General features: G+C 33.1%; 1 protein-coding gene and 1 long non-coding RNA gene across 13 annotated transcripts in view; one reads left to right on the top strand and one right to left on the bottom strand.

Moving 5' to 3' along the window:
- The window catches only part of LOC141520795 (uncharacterized), a 78,182-nt gene extending 70,363 nt beyond the window's left edge, over positions 1–7,819 (bottom strand). Inside the window, exon 1 of the long non-coding RNA XR_012477744.1 lies at positions 7,379–7,819. This is a non-coding gene — a long non-coding RNA (uncharacterized LOC141520795). The remainder of the gene's footprint in view (positions 1–7,378) is intronic.
- Positions 1–23,662, top strand: part of LOC141520794 (olfactory receptor 13A1-like) — a 396,576-nt gene that overhangs the window by 36,473 nt on the left and 336,441 nt on the right. For 8 of the 12 annotated variants that reach the window (XR_012477738.1, XR_012477736.1, XR_012477735.1 and 5 more), the window contains exons 2-3: positions 4,462–4,548; positions 7,453–7,585. Coding sequence is in view for 2 of the 12 variants with exons in the window: in XM_074232634.1 (XP_074088735.1) it covers positions 8,079–9,044 (966 nt within the window). In the remaining 10 variants the exon portion in view is untranslated. Of the gene's footprint in view, positions 1–4,461; positions 4,549–7,452; positions 9,228–23,662 lie in introns of those variants that run through there. The other 4 variants (XM_074232634.1, XM_074232635.1, XR_012477741.1 and 1 more) reach the window with 2 other exon arrangements.

Raw genomic sequence — 23,662 nt, forward strand, 5'->3', positions numbered from 1 at the left:
AAGTAAGTTGTATTCTGAAGATGGCTAGTAGTTAAAAGTTTATAGAAATGGTCTAGCTATATATGTAAACTGGGACTAAACTGTGCTTATGATGAATCATTACCCAGGAATGGCAAGGGTGGAAAGAAAATAAAAATTTATTAAAAGAAGTTACAACAGGGGCAGCTAGGTGGTGCAGTGGATAGAGCACCAGCCTGGAGTCAGGAGGAGCTGAGTTCAAATGTGACCTCAGACACTTAATAATTACCTAGCTGTGTGACCTTGGACAAGTCACTTAACCCTGCTACCTTGCCAAAAAAAAAAGTTACACCACATAAGAAAACAGTAAAGAGACAGAGATAAAAGAACAGTCTAGCAGAGTTGACAAGGGTAGAAAATCAGAGAAGTCTGAGGCCCTGAGCAGAGGTCCCACCCAGATTTTTATAGTCTTGTCCTTATCCAGAGGGCAAAAGGTGGATCCCTTCCAAAAGCCTAAGGAGGTCAGGATACAAATTTTACTTTAAACAACTACACAATGATAGCTGATTTATATCCCAGGAGTAGGCAACCTCCACCCAGTTTAACAAGATTTAGCAGCCTTTAAGATTACAAATTTTATTTCTGCTCCATTCATAATGCTCTATATCTTGTCAATTTACATCTCCAGAGCAGGATATCTCCACCCAATTTAACAAGGCCTGCCACTTCACAATTCTCTTCATCTTTCCTTGAATCAAAAACATAGGAATGCAAATCCTCACTATTCTACTTAATTCTTATGTGACTTTGAATAAATCCCTTCATAACTCTTGAGTCTCAGCTATAAAATAAGTTTTGGACTAGATGGCCTCTGATTTTTTTCACTTATAAATCAATGATACTATGATTTCTTTCAGCTCAAATACATAATTACTCTATTTCCTTAAAAATCATACAGATGTTTTCAAGTGCCTGGAATTCACTTTCTCTTCATATCAACTTTTCTAAATTCCTCTTTCCTTTCTCAATTGGGGTGAATTCAAATGCCTCATTGTAATTTAAATATCTTCTCTGATCACCTTCAATTTGAAAGTGTTCTTTTTTTCTACTTAATAAAAATAAACTTTTCTTAATTATACGTAAACATTTTTAGCACTCTATTTTGTTAAAAAATATGAGTTGCAAAATCTCTTTCTTTTTTCCCTTTCCTCCTCTTTGAGAAGGCAAACATTTTGATATTAATTATACTGGTGAGGTCATGCTAAATATATTTCCATATCAACTATATTACAGAAGAGAAAAAACAAATTTACATGAGAAAAATAAAGGAAAAAGTTATGTTTCAATTTGGAATAAACATCAGTTTTTTCTCTGAAGGTGGATAGAATTTTGCTTTTTTAATAGCTTTTCTGGAGATGATTTTATTTTAATAAATTTATTTATTCTTGCCACTATTGTGAAGAAAATTTTCAACATTTATTTTTCTAAGGTTTGGAGTTTCACATTTTTCTTCCTTCTTACCATCCTCCCTCTTCCTCATGACAGTGAGTAATCTTATTTAGATTACGCATGTATAATTATGTTAAACATATTTCCATATTAGTCATATGTTGTGAAAGAATTAGATCAAAAGGGAAAAATAAAAGGAAATAGGCATAAAGCATAAAACAGATTTTTAAAATTGGAAATAGTGTGCTTTAGAATGCAATCAGACTCTAGATTCTTCTGGATATGAGTCACAATTCCTTTAGAACTATCTTTGATTATTGTACTGCTGAGAAGATCTCATTCCATCATTGTTGATCCACACAAAATGTTACTGTTAATGTGTATAATATTCTTCTGCTTCTGTTCACTTTACTGAGCATCAGTTCATGCAGGGCTTTCCAAGCTTTTCTGGTCCACTCATTCATAATAAATTAACATAGTAATAGTATACTATTACTTATGCCAGAATTTGTTCAGCCATTCCCCAACTGATTAGGCATCCTCTCAATTTCCACTCCTTTGCCACTACAAAAATTTATGCAAAAAGCATTTTTGTACATATGCGTCTTTTCCCCATTTTTCATGATCTCTTTGGGATATAGACCTAATAGTGGTGTTGCTGTGTCAAAGGGTATATACACAGTTTTATTGACCTTTGGGTATAGTTCCAAAATTGTCTCCATAATTGGATCAGTCCACAACTCTACTAAGAATGCATCATGGTTCCAATTTTTTACAACCCTGGAAAATTTGTCATTTTCGTTTTTGCTCATGTTAGTCAGTCTGATAGATATAAGGTTGCTTTATATTTTTCTAAGCAGTAGGGATATATAGCCTTTTTATGTGACTATTAATGGTTTTGATTTTTTTCTTTTGAAAACTGGTTCTTCATATTTGACTACTTGTCAATTAGTGAATGACTTGAATTTCTTTTTATAAATTTGGCTCAATTTCTGAAATGTTTGAAAACTGAGGCTTTTATCAGAGAGCCTTTCTATAAATTTCTCCACTTTGCTCTTTTATTTCCTATTTTTGCTACATTTGTTTTATTTATAAAAAAAGTTTTAAATTTGATTCAATCTAAATTTTACATTGTTCTTCTCATGATCCCCTTTATCACTTGTTTGTCCATATAGTCTTCCCTTATCAGTATGTCTGATAGAAACATTTTCCCATATTCTCCTAATTTACTTATTATATCACCAATTGGTAATATAGTTTGAAATCTGATACTACTCTTAATTTTTCTTAAAATTCTTTTGTTTAGGGGCAGCTAGGAGGTGCAGTGGATAGGGCACTGGCCCTAGAGTTAGGAGGACCTGAGTTCAAATCCTGGCTGAGATACTTAGTAATTATCTAGCTGTGTGACCTTGGGCAAGTCACTTAACCCATTGCTTAGCCAAAACAAAATATATATGCTCTATTAACCTTGGAATTTCAAAATATTTTCATTCAAAGCAAGGATAATGTATAACTTGAGCTCATTTTGGTACAAAATTTATCTTCAGATAATGTGAAAATCACCAGGAGAATAATTATTAGATAGTATTTGACTTGTACATAATTTACAAAAAGCCAAGGAAGAGATATCAATTAAAAAGAAATATTGAATTAACATACTGACAGAGTAATTTGCCAGGAAAAGTAAAAATTAAATTATACTCAGCAACTCAGTTTGGATCAGTAGACAAATTTCTAAGAAACTAAATTTTCAGAATATTAATGTTGTAGGATATGGGAACAGTTTTGTGTAAGTAAATAAAATTTACTTATATACTAGATTTCATCTTGTAAATTTTCCTGTAACAACCTGACTATGGTTTCCTTATTCTACTATCTTCCTCTTACTCTTCTACATATTTGCTCCATATGTAATTGCTTGTTTTTGATTCACTCCATCTCTGTGGTTGGATCTGCTGATGGTTTTTTAGTGCTCTTGATTTTCATTTTAATTCTCAACATCTTTTGAAATCCTGTCTTCTTGTTGCTGCCCTTTCTGATTTGAGGTAGTAGGCTCGACTCCTTTGAGAATCACTTAGATCGATATACTTCAAGGCTTTTAATACACTATTTTCCATTTCCCATCCTAATGGTCCCACACAATTGAAACCAAAATGCTTGCCAGGTGATACTGTTTAGTCAACTGCTCTTTTCAACAGAAAGTGTCCAACTTCCACTCACAGAAATATATGGGTGACTGAATGCTTTTCTTTTTGGGGAATTCAGGAAATATGGCACTTAAACCCTCCCACTCTGACTTTCTAAATCTATGGAATAAAACCTTTGTGATCATTCAATCAATTAACATTTATTCAACATATGTTATGTTCCAGACACTGTAATAGGGCTACACATACAAAATCAAGACTGTTCCTGCCCCTCAGGAATAGAGAAAGGAAGGAATTTACTAAAAACAGTTAGGGAGGATATAGGGGCTATTTCACACATCTTTTATTCCCTGGTGCTTTCTATTAACTTTCTATTCCTCTAAAAGACACAGCTGACAAAGAAGGAATATCAGTATATCAGTGTTGTTTATGGATAGTTCCTTTAGAAATCTGGAGCATATAGCAAGGAGCTTAGACTAGGAAGCACAAAGCCTGGTTTCTGACTTCAATTCTACAACTGATTTACTCCTCCCTTTATCTCAGTGTCCTTAAAATGAAGGGGAAATAGAGGATCATTAATCATTCTTCTGGGTCTAAGGTTCTATGAATCATGTTAAGAATTTTTCTCCTGGACAGTTGACCTGGGATTGAGTTTATATCCCCACAGTATTCACTGCACCTGCACTATCAGCTAATTGTTCCTTCAGGGTCCTTCCCACAGAAAGTTGATTGAGAGAATTCCTTGAGGTCAATGTGAATCCCCTTTAGACACTATGCTAGTTTCTTAAAATCTGGTTCATTCTTTGCTTCCTTAAGAATTGCCTTCCAGATAGAAAGAAATCTTTGTGATGTCATATGTTGTAATGTCATTGTTCCTGAATTGACTAAAATAATTCTCCTCTCCCAGCTTAACTAAAGGCAGGGCTGAAGGATAACATCTAGGGAACTGCCAGAGAACTGTCTCCAATTGATCATATTCATGGAAGGGATCCAGGTGAGCACAAACCTCATAGCTTTGGAGGTTTATGAGATTTACTCCATAAAAAGATATTGACAAGAGTTTATCATGAGTCAACCTAAATGTAGCAGAGAGAATAGCCTGGCTTAGAATCCTGGTATTGTCACCTAACTATCTGCAAAATTTTAGGTGAAAACTCTGCATTTCTGGGTTTCAGTTACATCATAGGAAACAGATATGGAATTGACCTTAAAGATCTTCCACCTTGAAATCTCTAGATGTGTCATTTGAAAGAACATTCATCTCTAATATTTATTGCCTTTTATTCTGAAATTAATTGTCTTCCCTACTCTCATCATGAACAGCTAAAGAAATACCATTTTAATTAGTAAACCTTATAAACAGATTTTATTTTAGCTATGTCTTTGTGATTGTGGGGAAATTCTAATAACTATCAATGAAGTCTTGAAACCACTATGTAAATAATTGTATAAGAGATCTGCTTCAGATACTGAAATAGTTAAGTGACTTATTTGCCAAGGGTCACATAATCAGTATTTATCTGAGGTAGGAATTAAGCCCAGTTAGGTTTGATTCCTTACTGGTCTTTTCTTACCCACTAATTTTGGATATTTTGAGCATTTTCTTTTAGTTGATTAGCAAGAGTCCTTAAGCATCTGTCTCTGTTTATTTCTCTGTGTGTATGCATGTTTGTGTGTGTGTGTGTGTGTGTGTGTGTTTATATACACATACATACATACATATACATATTATTTCACAGTTATAGCTCAGTTTCTCAGAATAGAGGTGCTGTAATGGAATACTTTCCAGAACTTTACCACCTACATTCTATGATTCTACCTGTAGTTGATATAATCAAGGAACCTATCAATTAATAAGCAATTTTTAAATCTTCTAAAGAAGCTCCATAGAAATCTTTGGGGAAAATTTCATTAAAGAAATCTTTCACAAAGCAAAATAAAGGGGGAATTAGAGCCCTCATGAGATTTGATGTATCCACCTGTCTCATTTCTTGTGTACTGTTATGCAAGGATTTCAAAGAAAGCTAGGTTGATACACAGTTAACAAAACATTAACAGCAACAGGTTCATTCATGGACACCAGGTCCAGAATTCTGGTAGAAGGTGACAGTTTCTTATTGAGGGAAGTTTGCACTTAATACTTTTTAGATCAAAGTCTGGGAGAACTGAGAAAGAGTAGAAAATTCATAATACTATATCCCATAGGTGCTGTAGGTTTTTTGTTAGGCTTCTCAACCTTGTGGAGCCTGACCCAGTCTGACAATGCTGAAAAAGGAGGTGGGCATTAACAGGGGCAAGTGAAGGGAATCTCTTTTCCCTCCTAATCTCACCATCATCTGTTCTATCTGGGCTGGGGGAAGATATAGGGGAGAAATAATAGTTAAGTCCAATTCATGAACTGGGCATCTGCTGTCCAGCCATACTTTCATTTTCCTTCTAGTCTGATAGCCTTCCTACTCTTCATGAAAGTGCTCATTGATTGAATATTTGTAGAAATGTTGATAATTGAGCATTCCAACTGCTATTATTTAAGTGTATTGAAACTGCCTGCTTGTTGGTTCCTGCCCCAAGTGTCTTCCTATTCCAGTCCATCTGCTACTCAGATGTGAAATTAATATTGCTACCATGTAGATCTGACCATGGCATTAAACCCCAGAAATAAACTCTAGTTGTATACCTATTACCATTTGAATCAAATATGAAATCCTTTTCCTTGCTTTCAAAGCTCTATCCAATTAGACCCTCCCTTACTTTTTCCACCTTCATACATCTTACTTCTCACTATCCCCACGTCCCCTGTACTTAGGATCCACTATCACAGTACTTCTTGTTTTTCTCACAGCACCCCTTTAAGTCTTTTTGCTGCACTTTCCAATTTTTCGAGTACTCTCCCTCCTCATCTCCTTATCAAAGCACTCACAGTCTAATAAAGGAGAAAACATGGAAACAACTCTGCCTAAACAAGATATAGAGGGCAAACATTGGAGATAATCTCAGAGGGCAGCCACTAGCATTAGAATGGATCAGAAAAGGTTTCTTGTTGCAGATGGAATTTTAGCTGGGACTTGAAGTACGTACAGAAAGAAAGACAGTGGCAATGAGGAAGGAGACCATTGTCTCAGAGACAGTCAGGGAAAATGCTCAAAACTTGGGGAAAGATTTTTGAGAGAGGGACAGCAAGATCAGTGACATTGAATCACACAAGTAAGAGTTGTGACAGTGTAAAATGAGTAAGAAGACTTAAGAACATTAATGGGATGCAGCAGATTCTGAAGGACCTTGAGAATCAGAGGGTCTTATTTTGATTGTAGTGAGGATAACGAAAAACAGGAATTTAGTAAATAATTTTTAAGTGACAATGGTAAATTAGGAAGACTAATTTCACATTTGAGTGGAGGGAGTGAAGAAAGGAGTATGAAGCAGGGAGATCACCAGAAATTTTTGGAAATAGTATAAACATGAAATGATGAGAGATGGTAAAAGAGCAGTCACCATATCAAAAGAGAGATGTTTATGAAGTATTATGAAGTATCTACTTGCAAAGATGGTATGAAAGTAAAATCAAAAGGATTTAACAGCACATTGAATACTGGAGAATGAGAGAATGTAATGCAAGAATGACACCTGGGTGGTAAGTCTCACTTCTTGGGAGGAATGGAGTGATCTTACTAGTAATTAGCAAGTTCAGGAGGAAGAGGGTTTAGAGGTTAAAATGATGAGTTCAGTGTTTGACTTTGCTAATTTTAAGGTATCTCTGGGACATCCTGAGGGAAATATCTAATAGATCATTGGAAAGATAAGAATGAAGGTCACTTGAGACATACCTTTGTTTTATTGTTTTTATTGTGTAAATCATCAGATGGCTCCTACTCATTGCTGGTCATTTTCTTGTATTCAGGCACTTCAGAATACTGACTGTCCTATATTGGCATAAAACCTGAGCAGCAACTTCAATAAGATTGTTTGGCAGAGTCAGAATTCCCAGAAGAGATTATTCCTGTTTTGATGAGAAACTGCTTCTTTGTTCCCTGGTATTGTATGAGTCCAATGTCCTTACATATCACAATCTGTAGCTCAGGAAAGGATTGTCTTCTGTGTTCCTTAGAATCTGATGACATCCTGTGTGACCCTAGTGTTCTATGATAATGGTAACTAAATAGTATGATTTTTTAAAATTTGGGGGTAGGACCATTAAACATAATTAATAAACACTTGTTCTTTGAAAAATAAATAAAATGAAAAAAATCACAAAAATACCACTTGCATGACCCTGTCATCATCCACTGAACTAAGTATATTGATGTCCACTTTCCCCATTGTAATCACACTTATTCATTTACATCCATGTTGAATATGAAGTCTTGTCAAAGATTATAGGTTGAAGTTGGTCAGTGAAAATCATTCTTTTTCTTCCTTTCTCAGACTTTGCTCTATACAAAGGCTCAGTATACCCATCAATGACACATCAGGGACCCAACAGTCACTAGTGGTCTTCTGACTACTTTGAACTACTCAAAATCCCTCATGCCTTTGACTAATCAGTCTCCCAAACCTATAACTTTTAGTAACCAGACATTGGTCACTGAATTCATCCTACAGGGCTTCTCTGAAAATCCTCATGTTGAAATCCTTGCCTTTTGCCTTTTTCTGTTCTTCTATCTTCTGACTGTTATTGGCAACTCCCTCATTATTGCTTCAGTGTGGCTCACTTCAGGGCTTCACACACCCATGTATTTTTTCCTGATCAACTTGGCCTTGCTGGATATCATTTGCACAACCACAGTGATTCCCAAATTGTTGGAAAACCTAATGGAGGAAAAGAAAACCATCTCCTTTGTTGGGTGCATGACCCAGGTGTATGTATTCTCTTGGGGCCTGCTTTCTGAGCTCATTCTTTTCACAGCTATGGCTTATGATCGGTATGTCGCTATTTGTCGACCACTGCATTACAGTACTCTGATGAACAACAAGATTTGTGGGATATCAGTGGCTGTGGTGTGGATTGTGGGTGGACTGGTTTCTGGAATGCACACAGCAATGCTGGCACAATTGTCTTTCTGTGGTCCTAATAAAATTGAGCACTTTTTCTGTGAGATCCCCCCAATCCTGCTGCTTTCTTGTTCCTCAACAAAGGTCAATGAGTTAATGGAATTTGTGACTGACCTCCTCCTAGGTGGTGGCAATTTTTTTTTGACCACAATGTCTTATGTTTATATAATCGCCAACATCTTGAAGATTCGTTCTGAAGAGGGGAAGAAGAAGGCATTCTCTACCTGTTCTTCCCACCTCATTGTGGTTACTATGTACTATATTTCTATATTTTCTGCATATATAAGTCCAAGTGCCAGTTATTCTCCTGGAAAAGGGAAGGCCATAGCTGCTCTATATACGACTCTGAGCCCTGCTGTAAATCCATTAATTTATACTCTGAGGAACAAGGATGTCAAAATAGCCCTTAGAAAACTCTTTGTGAGGTTGTTTTCATTTTAGGGCTCCTGAAATGTCAATATGCCTCAGACTATGGGCACTTCCTCTAAGTCTGAGATCTCCACCTGGTATTCCTGAATTTTAAAACTTTTTGATAACCAAATATTTATAGATTTGGAGTTAGGTAAACCTTAATTTAAACCCAGTCTCGGGCATTTACTAGCGAGGAGTTTGTCATAATCTCTTTTCTGCCTTGATTTTCTCATACATAAAATGAATTTGGTAATAACTCTTGCTTCTCAGAATTGATTTGGAAATGCAATGAGATCATAATTGTAAAGTACTTTGCAAACATTAAAGTGCTATATAAATCATTTTGTTATTATCATTATTATTATTACTTCTTTTGTAATCCCCTATATCTTCTATAAAATTATTGTTTTTAAAAGTTGACCATAAACATTAACATAATAATAAAGGTTTCTATGATACAAAAGACTAAGAATTCTCAATGAGAGGAAAATGAAAATTGCTGCAAATATAATTTTTTGTGATCACTAGTGTTGATGACTTAGCTATACCAAAGCATATTTTATATTGCTACCTTATTTCTTTTGCTCAAAGGGTGTGATGTCTTGGATTTTGAAATATCAGTGAGTCATATTGTCTTCCTCTTGATAGAACCTAGATTCTTAAAATTGGACAGGACTATAGCATTTTTCTTAATAACTCTCCATTTTTAACTTGATACTTTAGTTTTTCCTAGTTACATGTTATGAAAATATTTCAACATTCATCTACATGCATATGCACATTTTTACATTACATAATTTCTTTCTACCCTTCCTTCCCACCCCCTCCCCTCAGAGGTGAGCTGTCTGGTGAATATTGTGCATATACCATTGTATTTAACGTGTTTCCAGATTTGTCTTTTTTTTTTTTTTTTTTTAGTTTTTGCAAAGCAATAGGGTTAAGTGGCTTGCCCAAGGACACATGGCTAGGTAATTATTAAGTGTCTGAGGCCGGATTTGAACTCAGGTACTCCTGACTCCAAGGCCAGTGCTCTATCCACTGCGCCAACTAGCCGCCCCAGATTTGTCATTTTCTGTATGAGGAATTGTGACTAAGAGAAAAGAAAGAAAATCATGAGACAGGAAAGAATCACAAGTGAAATTTTTAACAACTTAATGTAGTATTCATTCAGATTCTGTTTGTTTTTTGTTTATTTCTTCAGGATGATTTCATTTTCTTTCTCTGGATGTGTATAGCATTATCCTTAACAGGTCTCTTAGGGATTTCCTAGCTATCTGAATTCTTAGGAAGAGCTGCATCCATCAGGATGATCAATTCACCATGATGTTGTTAATGTGTAAAATGGTTTCTTAGTTCTGCTCCCTTCACTCAGCATCAGTTTCTATAATTCGTCCCATGCTTCTCTAGAGTTTGACCTTTCATGGTTTCTTCTAGAACAGTAGCACTCTATAACATTCTTGTAGCATGTTTAGTCATTACCCAGGTGATGGACATTTCCTTAATTGCCAGTCTTTGACACTTTAAATAGAATGCTATGAATATCTTGGTATGGATATTGTTGAGTCAAATGGTATGATCAGTTCTATTGTTCTTTGGGTATAGTTCCATATTGTTCTCCAGAATAGTTGGATGAATCAGGCCCTGGACTGCACTGGGGCTAAAAGCCTCCTTTTGGTTTCCCCACTCTCCTGCCTAGCTGAATTTTATTTCCTCTTTACCCCTCAAAGAGACAGACCTCCATAATTTTTACAGTTGAAAACTTCTTTTGATCTTGTCTTTTTTTGATGAAATCTGTAGTTTTAATGTATCTGTAGAATGTTCATTTTGTGTTGAAGAGAGAAAAGCTCTGGGAACATGCTACTTTCAAGCTGCAGTCTTGGCTCCATCCCAAAAGTCTCTCCATCCTCTTGTGTTAAAGAAAAACTAAATCAAGAATCAAACTAGCTGCATGCTTTACAATAGTAATAATGACTTGGGAAATCTATAAGGCAAGTATAATTCCTTCTACTTTAGCTCCTGTGATTCCCAGATGACTCAAAGTTCAACTTTTTCCTTACATGGTTTCCTTTTTTGTTACCTCTTGCATGTTTTTTTCTTTTAATCTTAGCTGATTTGGGTTGCCTTTGATTAGCTATCTTGTGTGGTAAGTCAGTGTCCCATGAACCATAGTGTTAATTTGCATTCATCAGGGATGCTTCAAGCTCTCTGAGAACATACAACAGAGAGAAACAATAGCTTTGCTGAGCTTTTGAGAAAGTGACTGCTTTCACCCAAAGGTCTCTTTCCACCAAATTTGGAACCAAGAGAAGCCTTACCAGTGTTTTATTTTAATTTTTGTAAGTCTCCTAAGCATAAAGCAGAGCAAGCAGAATTTTGAATATCAAAGACACTTGGAATTCAGTTTGAATGCTTGCCTATATAGCTAGGCTAGGTTCAGAGAAAGAATGTTATAATACTACAAATCTAGAGTTGAGAAGGAACTCAAAAACCACCTAGTCCCATTCACTCTCTTTGTAGATGAGGAAAGTGATTCCTTGAGAATTGAATGATTGACCAAGGTGATCCAGGAAGTGGGTGACAAGCATTATTTGAGCACAGTTCATTTGAATACATTTAGTTTCAAAGAACCACATTTCACATTGGCTTTGTAAGTGTGACTGACTGGGTGGTGGTTAAAGGATCTGAGTCCTGACTCCTGACTCTTCTTTTCAGATCATTTAGGAAACATTAATAAGATTTCTGCTGTGATTTTTTAAAAAAAATACATAATTTACTCATTAATTGTTTTTAAGGCAATATTGTTATTACTATATGTAATGCTTTCTTGTTTGCTCATTTTCATTTTTGTTTTTTCATGCAAGTATATCCATGTTTTTCTAATGTCATTGAGATCTTAAATTTTCATCATATCTTGTAACACAGTAGTCTTGCATTGTGATTATATACCACATCTTGTTCAACTATTTCCCCAATCCATGGACACCCTTGCAATTTCCAGTTCTTTGACACCACAAAGTGTACTGCTATTAATATTTTAGAATCTATAGGTTCTTTTCCTTTTTCCCTAAGCATCTCTCGAATTCGACTTCATTTTGTTTTTGCTCATCAATGGTTTAATTACCCTTTGAACAGAATTGTTGGTTCAGTTCACAGCACCACCAACAATGAATTACTACCCAATTTTTCAACCTTTCCTTCAAAATTTTTTCCCCCTTTAATTATTTCTTGCAGTCTGGCAAGTGTTAGCACCCAGATTCCATATATTGTACATTTTTCTAATCAGTTATTATTCAGAGCATTTTTAATTTGATTATTAATTGTTTTGATTTCTTCACTGGAAATTACTACCAGGGAATTACTTACATATTATAGATGTGATTAAGTTTTTTATATATTTTTTATATAAGACTTTTATCTGATAAAATATCTAAAATTTTTCCTCCAATTTTCTACTTTCCTTCCAATTTTGACTACATTTATTTTTATCTGTACATAAACTTCTTAATTTAATATATAATCCAATTATTCCTTTTCCTTTCTATCCCTTCTTAATTTCTGAATTGTTTACTTCTCCTTAAGTAGGATAAGGAATGTTCTATGTTCTTCTAATTTTCTTGTAATATTCCTCTTTATATTTTAATCATGTCTGTATTTTGACTTTAACGTGGTAAATGGTTTAAGTATAGGTTTCTGCCCAGTTTCTGCCATATTGATTTCCAGCTTTTCCAACAACTTAAAGCAAATAATGAATTCTTATTCCCAGATTCTCATCCTTACAATTTTGGTGGCATTGGTTTTGTTTGTGCAAAACCTTTTTAATTTTACGTAATCACAATGATCACTTTTACATTTTGTAATGCTCTATCTTTATTGGTCTTATCCATAAATCTGACACAGAAACTATCCTATGTTTGCTTAACTTGCTGTGTAGATCATTTACCCATTTTGACTTTATCTTGGTATATTGTGTAAGATGTTTTTCTCTACCTATTTTCTGCCATTCAGTTTTCCCTGCAGTTTTTGTCAGATGATGAATTTTAGTTCCAAAAACTTGGAGTACAGAAATTGTGATATTCTGAGTTATATGGTCTAGAATATATGTAATTTGTAACTAATCTATTGCACTGACCTATCACGGTAATTCTTAGCAAGTTTAAGATTGTTTTGAGAATTTCTGCTTTATAATTCAGTTTGAACTCTTACAGTTAGGCCTCCTTTTGCAATGTATCATTCATTACCTTGATATCCCTGAGCATTTGTTCTTCTAAATACATTATTTTTTTCTAGCTTTGAAAATTGATTTTTCATAGTTTGGTATGGCACTGAATCTATAGAATGATTTAGTCAAATTATCATTTTTATTATGTTGAAATGTCCTACTTATGAAAAATTAATATTTTAGATGTGACTTTATTTGTACTAAATTGTTTTATAGTTGTGTTCATTTAATTTCTGAATTTGTCTTGGCAGATAGTCTCTCAAGTATTTTTTATTATCTTCAGTTATTTTACATGGAATTTTGTATTTAACTCTTGCTAGTTTTTTTGGTAATACTTAAAAATGCTGAGGATTTTTGTTGTTTTATCTTTTTATGTTGGTTTATTTTGTATTCTGCCATTTTACTAAAGTTGTTAAAAATTTCAAGTAATTTTTCGTCTGTTCTAAATGTAGCATCATTTCATCTGCAAAAATGATAGTTCTTTTTCTTCATAGCCTATTCTAATTATTTTGATTTCTTTTTCTTCTCATTGTTATTCATAGCTATTACAGATAATATTTGCTAAGGGTTTAAGAGAAATATTACCATTTATTTTCAGGTAAGTTCTATTTATTCCTGTTGGCTCTTATGTTTTTCACAGGCATGGATACTGTTTTTTATTGATTAAAATAATGAAATAATTTCTGTTGAATTTGTTATTGATATGTTCAATTAGATTGGTAGTTTTCCTAATGTCAAACAGACTGTTTTAAATCACACATAGTCAGAATGTTTGATCCTTTTGATATATTGCCCTAATATTCTTGCTAGTAGTTTAATTAAAATTTTTATACCAATATTCAATATGGAAATGAGTCTAATATTTTTTCTTTCTTTTTTCTCTTCTTGATCTGATTATCAGCACATTTGTGTCTTGAGAAAGCAGTTTCACAGGACTCCTCCAGTTATTTTTTTCCAAGCACTTTTTATAGTATTGGGATTAATTATTCTTTAAATGTTTTGTAGAACTCTTTTTATGAATCCATCTGACCCTGATATTCTTTCTTTGGGAGTTGTTTGAAGGATTGTTCATTTTGTTTTTCTTTGATTCTGTTGTTTATTTTATTTCTTTTTCTGTTAATCTGAGTAATTTATATTTTTGTAGATATACATCTATTTAATTTATAATGACAATTATATTAGTATATATTGACCAAAATGGCTACTCACAGTTGTCTTAATTTTCTTTTCATTGATGGTGAATATAACCTTTCATTTTGTAATATAATTTGATAAAGTACTTTTTTTCATAATCAGGTTTATCAATGGTTTATTTATTTTAAGGTTTTGTATAAAACTGACTTCTAGTTTTTTTATTATTTCAGTCTTGCTTTGAATTTCATTAATCTCTTCTTTAGTTTTTAGTTCTTCCAATTAGATGTTTAATGGGTTGGTCTTAATTTGTTTCTTGTTTTCTTCCTCTTGCTTTTTCAGTTGTATGTCCAAATGTTTGATCTGGTCTTCCCATTATTTATTGATGTAAGCATCAATAAAATGTCCAATGTTCAGTGGTCCAAATCAAGTTAGGCACTTTTTTGTGAAAAATACTCACTGTTCTACTGTTGTTCTGTGCCTACCTGTCACCATAGCTATATACTTTGGGTTGATTAATTTTATGCTAACTATGGTGTCTTTTTGCTTCCTTATTTCCAGCAATCTATACCATGGAAGGCAAGAGGAAAGCCTTCTCTTTCTATTCCTTCCACCTCACTATATATTCTACCACAGTTATATACATATATTCTCAAAGTCTCTGGGTCCTCCTTAGATGGTGGCAAAGTAGTGGCTACTCTATCCACCATTATCAGCCCCACTTTAAACCCTGTCATTTTCATTCTATGAAAATGTTGCTGTTCATTAAACAAATACTTATAATTTATCCACAAGTCTTCATTTCATTTTTATTTTGAAATTTCCAATCATAAAAATGATATAAACAGCAATTTAAATTTTGGGAGCCTTAATTATTAGGGCTTTAGAATGATTTTCCACTCAGAATTTTAGAGCTAGAATGAAATCTTTGACCAACTGGATCCTCCTCACACCCCTGCTCTATTTCTAACGTCCTTATTTCAGTTTGGGGTCACTCAACATCCTTTCAATCACATTATTTAGTTATCTTTATTCCCTCACTGTTTGTTCATATCGAATCTGTTGTCAACCAAATTTTGTTAATCTTTATTTTATAATATCTTTCACTACATTTACCATTTCATCACTGAAAGCATACATCCCAGATCTTATTCCTATCACTTATATCAATTATATATATTTAATTTATTTGCTTCTAATGTCTTTCCTCCTTCTACCTTATAATTTATTTTTCATCCATAGCTATCCTAAAGCCCAGTTTTTAATCATGCCCTTTCCTTACCAAATAATTTTAGAAAATCCTTGTGAGAAATAGAAAAAAAAGAAGACAATTCTTGACATTCATGCTTTAGACATTTTCCAGTCACACTATCTAAAAAAGCGTATATTTTTTATCATTATTTTTGAATTGTTTCCTTTAAGCAAATTCCATTTTCCTGTCAATCTATGCTGCTAGCAGTGGGTTAAAGAAAATTAGTCAATATAATGAAGAGACCACTGAATTTGGAGTTAGGAAGGCCTTGAAATTGAATCCTCCTTCAAATATCAATTAATTTTCTGATTCTGGACAATTTGTTTAACTTTTGTGAATTTCATTATCCTCATGTCATGTGAGGTTAAGAATATTGTCTGCCTTATAGAAGGTCCAATAATATAATTGTGAAGGTCCAATAATATAATGAACATGAAAAGTGCCTTTAAAATCTAAAAGATTATATCAGTATTAGCCATTATTGCTACACTTGATAGTTATCTTGGCAGAAAAGTATCGAACCTGTAGCCAAAACATATGAATTCAAATCATAGCTATCCTTTATAGTGCTATTATGATCAAATCACTTCATCTTTCTCTTTCAGTTATAAAAGAAGTCTTGAGCTAAATGGTCTCTGAGGTTTTTTCACTTAGACATTAATGATACTGTGATTTCGTTCAGCTTAAAGTCTATGATTTCTCTATTTCTAAAAATTTATACATATAGTTTCAAATACCTGGAATTCACTTCCTCTTCACATCAAATTTTCTAAATTCCTCTTTCCATTTCAACTGATAGTGAACTCAGATGCCTTAAAATCACCTAAACATCTTCACTAATCTCCTTCAGTTATAAGTATTCTGAACCTCCTTATTTTTTTAACAACAATAATTCTTTAAATTTTTCTTAGTTATATGTAAACATTTTTACTTTTTTAAAATCTGTGTTGCAAAATGTCTTCCTTTCTTTTTTCCTTTTCCTTCTGTTTGAGAAGGCATACATATATTAATTATATAAGTGAAGTTATGCAAAATCTTTCCATATCAGCCATGTTACAAAAGAGAACACAAATATGCATGAGAAAAATTAATGAAGAAAGAACTGTACTTCAATTTGTACTTCGGATTCATCAATTTTCTCTCTGAAGTTGGATGGTATTTTGTTTTTCTTTTTCTTAAGGTTTTTTTGAGTATTCTTTTTCTTTTGATAAATTCTAACATGTATTTCTCCAACTACATGGAAAAAATTTTCAACATTCATTTTAGTAAGGTTTTGAAGTTCACCTTATTCTCCATTTTTGTCATCATTACCCTTTCCTTTGACAGAGAGTAATTGGATGAAGGTTATATGTGTATAAGTATTTATGTTAAACATAATTCCATGTTAGCCTTGTGAAAGAATCAGAACAAAAGTGGCAAATGGGAGGAAAGTCAATATAAAGCATAAATCAGATTTTTAAAACTGAAAATAGTGTGCTTTGGCAAGCATTCAAACTCCATAGATTCCCCTCTCAATATGGATCACAAGTTCTTTAGTATTATCTTTGGTCATTGTACTACTGAGAAGAGCTAAGTTCATCAAAGTTTATCATCACACAATGCTACTACTGGGAAAAATGTTCTGCACACTTCACTCAACATCAGTTCAAAATATTCATTCCAGATTTTTCTGAAGTCTACTCATTTATAATTTTTTAATATTAATATTCTGTTTTTCCAAATATATGCTATGGTAGTTTTCACCAATCAATATTTTGGTTGCCAGGTTTTGAGTGTTACAATTTTTTGTCCTTCCTCCCTTGCCTCCTCCCCCATTCCCCTTACAGAAAGTCATCCATTATATACTTTACATTTGTAACCATGCTAAACATAGATCGAAATTAAATATTTTGTAAGAAAAAGATCAGCTACAGAAAGGATGAAGAAAATATTAAAGTTAATAAAATTACATAATACATATGACAACTTTTAAAAATCACAGATAATAAACTATTGTCTTTATTCAAACTCCACAGTTTCTTCTTTGAATTTGATTGGTATTTTCCATCAAAAGCTTTGTAAAATTGTCCTTGATTATTGTACTGCTGCCATGAATAAGTTAATGCTTGATCATGACCCCATGTTGTTTTTAGTATGTATAATATTCCTCTGGTTCTTTTCATTACATTCAACATCAGTTCTTTCCATGCTTTTCTAAAATTCCATCCCTCATGATTTCTTATATAACAATAATGTTTCATCACATACATATACCACAATTTGTTCATCCATTTCTGAATTGATGTAAGACTAATTTTGATTGCAGTACTTACTCATCCAATAGTGGAATGACTATAAAGGAAGGATTCCAGAGAAATTCCCTGAATAAAACAGATTGTAAAGTCTGTCCAAATTTAACAGGACTGCCTCTCCCCTGAGGCATACAAAAGGCTTCAACATTATGAAATCTGGAAAACCTAACACTTGGAATTCCAAGGAGATGTTAGAATATATACAACAAAAACAGATACAAGATGTGTTAGAATTCCAGGGAAATGAACAGTTTTGCCTTCCTTGCCATACACAGGAATATATGAAAAAGATCGTGAAAGAATAGTTAGTATAGGGGCTGCTAGGTGGCATAGTGGAGAAATCACCAGCCTTGGAGTCAGGAGTACCTGGGTTCAAATCCAGTCTCAGACACTTAATAACGACCTAGCTGTGTGGCCTTTGGCAAGCCACTTAACCCCATATGCCTTGTAAAAAAAAAAAACCTAAAAGAATAGTTAGTATTGGTGAATGATATGTGAACTCTAACAGCCTTAGTTTATTGGGAAAGAATAAAAAAGTCGCAGAAACCGTGGTTTCTACCAACAAGGACTGAAAGGAAAATTGGTTATTGTAAGAGTTAAGGGATGGATGGACAAGCATAATGGCTTTCACTATAGATTATTAAGGGAGTATATCAAAGAACATTACTTACACAGAAAATATAAAAAAACTTTCCATTAAATGAATTGCTTAATAACTTTAAATGAATTAACAATTATACAGTGTAGTAATAAACAAGATATCAGATAGGTTGAGGTCATCATGGTCTGAGTAGGGATAAAAAATCAATTAACTATATGATTGATTATGAAACTTTTAACCACATGATTAAACTTGTAACCACATGAATTATATGATTGATAATGAAAATTGTACACTTTTGTAACTGAGGAAATGATCTTAGCTTGCTTGATGCATACATGATTTTGAGACTATAAAAATAAATCTGAGCAGCAGTCAGTCAACCTGCTCCTGCTTTAACCCCTGTGTTGACTCAACTCATTTTGCTGACTATCCTTTTTATCAGGTTCCAAGGACCCTGCAGAGGCTGGACCCCTGCAGGCTGGTGCTCAGAACAGGGACTTGATGGTAATATACTCCTTTTTCTTACCAGGATAGATAGGTTTCTGCTGGGGAAATCTGCAGGCCCCCTGATGAGAGTTTTATCAGGCAAGAAAGAGCAGTAATCTTAAGAACATCATGGGTAATAATAAAAGTAGGCAGAGTCCTTTTTATTGAAATTCTGGCTCATTTATTACATAAAGAGGAATCAAGGTTTATAAGGTCTCATTTGTGCATCATTGCTGTCCTTGGGTTCCTGAAAGTGGGTCTATAGATCTTGATATTTGGCAACAGGTAGGAGAAGATATCAGAAAGTATTATCTAGAACAAGGCCAAGAGAAAGTTCCCACAGATGTGTTCAGTTTCTGGAGCCTGGCCAAGGACACTCTCAATCCTGACCATGAAATTGCAAAAAATAAGTACTAAGTTATCATCTGCAATTTGTGCTGCAACTGAGAAAACTCCTTTATTAACAAAATCCAGAAATAATTCAAGGGCATCTCCGAGGTGAGCCTTAGGAAGATCCTCCTCCTGATGAATTAACTCCTGTGAAAGAGGAGGAGCCTTGTTCTATTTATTTATTTATTTTTATTTTTATTTATTTACACTTCACTGAAATAGTCACCCCTCCACAATTTTTTAAAAAATTTATTCATTTATTTTCATCCATGTGTACATGTATATCTTTAAGTTAAAAATTTCTTTTTATTATGATAATATTTTCTGCCTTATAAATGCAATGTGTAGTTCCTGTTAAATAGTGGACATGCAAAATGCCCTTAAAATTTAAAAGTTTACATTAGTATAAGCCATGATTGCTGCACTTGATAATTATCTTGGCAAAAGTACTGCATTTATAGCCAAAACATGCATTTTAATCCTAGCTATTCTACTTAGTTCTTATGTGACTTTGAGCTAATCACTTCATAGCTCTGAGTCTCAGCTATAAAATGAGTTTCAGATTAGACTGTCTCTGAGTTTTTTCGGTTACAAATCAATGATACTATGATCTCTTTTAGCTCAAATCCATGGTTACTCTATTTCTTTAAAGATCATAAAGACATTTTCAAATCCCAGGAATTCACTTTCTCTTCATATCTACTTTTCCAAATTCCTTTTTTCATTCTCAACTCAGGGTGAATTCAGAAGTCTCAATGTAATCTAAATATCTTCACTGATGTCATTCAACTGAAAGTGTTCTTTCTCCACCTATTTTTTAACAAAAATATTAAAATAAACTTTTCTTAATTATACATAAACATTTTTAGCACTCCCTTTTGTAAAAAAAAATATGAGTTGCAAAATCTTTCCTTTTTTCCCTTTCCTCCTCTTTGAGAAGGCAAACATTTTGATATTGATGATACTAGTGAGGTCATGATAAATATCTTTCCATATCAACTATATTATAGAAGAGAAAAGAAAGCAAATTTACATGAGAAAAATAAAGGAAGAATGAATGTTTCAATTTGTAGTAAGCATTCATCAGTTTTCTCTCTGAAGGTGAATAGTATTTTCCTTCTCTTTATTATAGCTATTTTGGAGGATTATTTTTATTTTAATAAATTTATTTATTTATTTGTTCTGGCCAATATAAGCAAAGATAATTTTCAACATTTATTTTTTTTGTAAGGTTTTGAGTTTCACATTCTTCTTCCATCTATCATCCTTCCCCTTCCCCTTGACATTGAGTAATCTGATTTAGATTATACATGTATAATTGTGTGAAACATATTTCCATATTAGTCATGTTGTGAAAGTGTCAGAACAAGAAAAGGGAAAATGAGAGGAAAATGTGCGTAAAGCATAAAACAGATTTTTAAAATTGAAAATAGTATGCTGTAGTATACATTCAGACTCCTTAGATTCTTCTCTGGTTATGAATCACAATTCCTTTAGAACTGTCTTTGATCATTGCACTGCTAATTCCACCATTGTTGTTCAGTGCATAATGTTACTGGTAATTTGTACAATATTATTCTGCTTCTGCTCACTTCATCCTGCATCAGTTCATGCAAGGCTTTCCAGGCTTTCCTGAAGTCTACTTATTTATAATAATTTAAAAGAATAATAGTATACTGTCAAATAAATCAGAATTTGTTCAGCCATTTCCCAATTGATCAGACATCCCCTCAATTTCCACTTCTTTGCCACTGCATTAATTGCTGCAGTAAACATTTTTGTAGAAATGGGTCTTTTCACCCTTTTTAATCATCTCTTTGGGATATAAACCTAATAGTGATATTGCTGTGTCCAGGGGTATGCACAGGTTTATTGACCTTTGGGTGTAGTTCAAAAATCTCTGTAATTGCATCAGTTCAGTGTCCCAATTTTTCCATAACCTACAGAATTTGTCATTTTCATTTTTTTGGTCATGTTAGGCTATCCGATGAATGTAAGGTTGCTTTGCTTAGCATTTTTCTAATCAGTAAGGATTTAGAACCTTTTTATGTGACTATTGCTTTGACCACATCAATTAGTGAATGGGTTCAATTTTTTTTATAAATTTTACTCAATTTCTGAAATATTTGGGAAATTAAGATATTAACAGAGAACCTTGCTATAAATTTCTCCAATTTCTCATTTTATTTCTTACTTTTGCTACATTTGCTGCATTTATTATGTATTATTTTTGCTACAATTTGTTTTATTTATAAATTTCATAAGTATAAAATATGCTAAATAATGTTTGAAATTTAATTCAATCCAAATTTTAAATGGTGATTTCTATGTTCTTCTTTATCTCTTGTTGAGGCATAAAGTCTTCCCTTTCCAATATGCTTGAAAGTTACATTTTCCCATCTTCTCCTAATTTACTTATTATATCACCAATTTGCAATATAATTTGCAATCTGATACTGCTACTAATTTTCTTAAAATTCTTATATTTGTATTTCATTTCTTTATTCACTGCATTTTACCTGTTCATTGTTCACTACATCCTTCTGTGCATATATGTTCTCTTTGGTAGCCTCTTGTTTTGAAGGCAAGGCTTTTTTGTACCTCTGAATAAGCATGATGCATTGCCATCTAGTTAGTGATCTATAACTATAATTATATTAGAAATAATCAAAAGGAATAGCTGTGGGGAAACAAGAGCATTAGTACATTTCTGGTGGAGCTATCAGTTCAACTATTCTGCAATATAAATAGGAACTATGCCTCCAGAGAGTCTAACCTGCTTAAGTTTTGACCCACTCATACTATTACTAATTTATTTACATTTTTATTCATTTACACATTGCTGAAATAGTCATTATAAGAGTAAATATGGCTGTCTCCCTCCACAATTTTTTAAAAAAAATATTCATTTATTTTCATCCATATGCACATGAGTATCTTTAAGTTACAAAATTTCTTTTTATTACTTTTTATTACTAACCACATTCCCCCCAAAATAAAAAAAAAATGAAAACTAGCATATGGATAAACCTAAGGTGACAAATATTGAAATGACTGAATAAAAAATGTGGCATAGGAATTTGAAATGAGTTGTTATTGTAAAAGAAATGACAGAATGGATGACTTCAGAGAAACTGTCAAACACTTGTATGAAGTCATAGAGTGAATAGAATAATTATTAGAAAAACAACATTGTCAAAAGTCAACAACTTTGACATCTTAAGAACTCTAATGAATGCAATTACCAGTCATGATTTTAGAGGGTTAATAATGAAGAATGCTATAAACTATCTAAGAATAAGTTGATAAGGGGTGGCTAGGTGGCCCAGTGGATAAAGCACTGGCCTTGGAGTCAGGAGTGCCTGGGTTCAAATCCAGTCTCAGACACTTAATAATGACCTAGCTCTGTGGCTCTGGGCAAGCCACTTAACCCCATTTGCCTTGCAAAAAAGTGTAAAAAAAAATAAGTGAATAAAGTAAACAAACAATGAAACACAATTTTTGGTTATGCAAAATGAGGGAATTTTATTTACTTGACTATATATATATATATACACAAGTTTTTTATTTTCTTTTTTCTTTTTGGTTCAGTAGTGGATATTGTGAGAGTTTAAAAAAACTGAAAAAACTGATAAAAATAATTATATTTTTGACAATCTTAACTAGGAAATGGGAAACCAAATTCAAAGTTCAAATCTCTAAACTGATCCATACTCATCTAACCATTTTTTAAAACAATATAGATGCTCTATTCCTCTTGCAATTTCCAAATATTTGCATTGAAAGAAGGGTTAATATACAGCTTAAGCTCAATCTGGTACATAATTTATATTTAGACAAGGTGAACAAACACCACGTGAGTAGTGATTAGATAGTATTTCACTTGTGCATAAGTTGCCAAAAAAAGGCCTAGGAAGAAATATCAACTAATCTCAACTAAAAAGAAATATTTAATTGAGATCTACTAGCAAAGTACTTTGCCAGAAATAGTAAAAAAATAATAATTTATTCTCATCCTCTTAATTTGGTTAAGTAGAAAAATTTCTCAGAACCTAAAATTTCAGAAAATTGATGCTGTAGGATAAGGGAATATTTCTGTGGAACTTTCCTTATATCTTGAGTTTCTCCTTCAAGGATCTCTATAGATTTTCCTCTAAGAATCTGACTATGGTTCCCTTATTCTACTATCTTCCTCTTCCACACCTTTGACAAAATCTATGAACTTCCTTGTGTCTACCTTTTTGCACTTTATGAAATTGTCTTTGATTTACTCCA

Source organism: Macrotis lagotis, chromosome 4 (genome assembly GCF_037893015.1).
Source record: "Macrotis lagotis isolate mMagLag1 chromosome 4, bilby.v1.9.chrom.fasta, whole genome shotgun sequence".
NCBI lineage: Eukaryota > Metazoa > Chordata > Mammalia > Peramelemorphia > Peramelidae > Macrotis > Macrotis lagotis.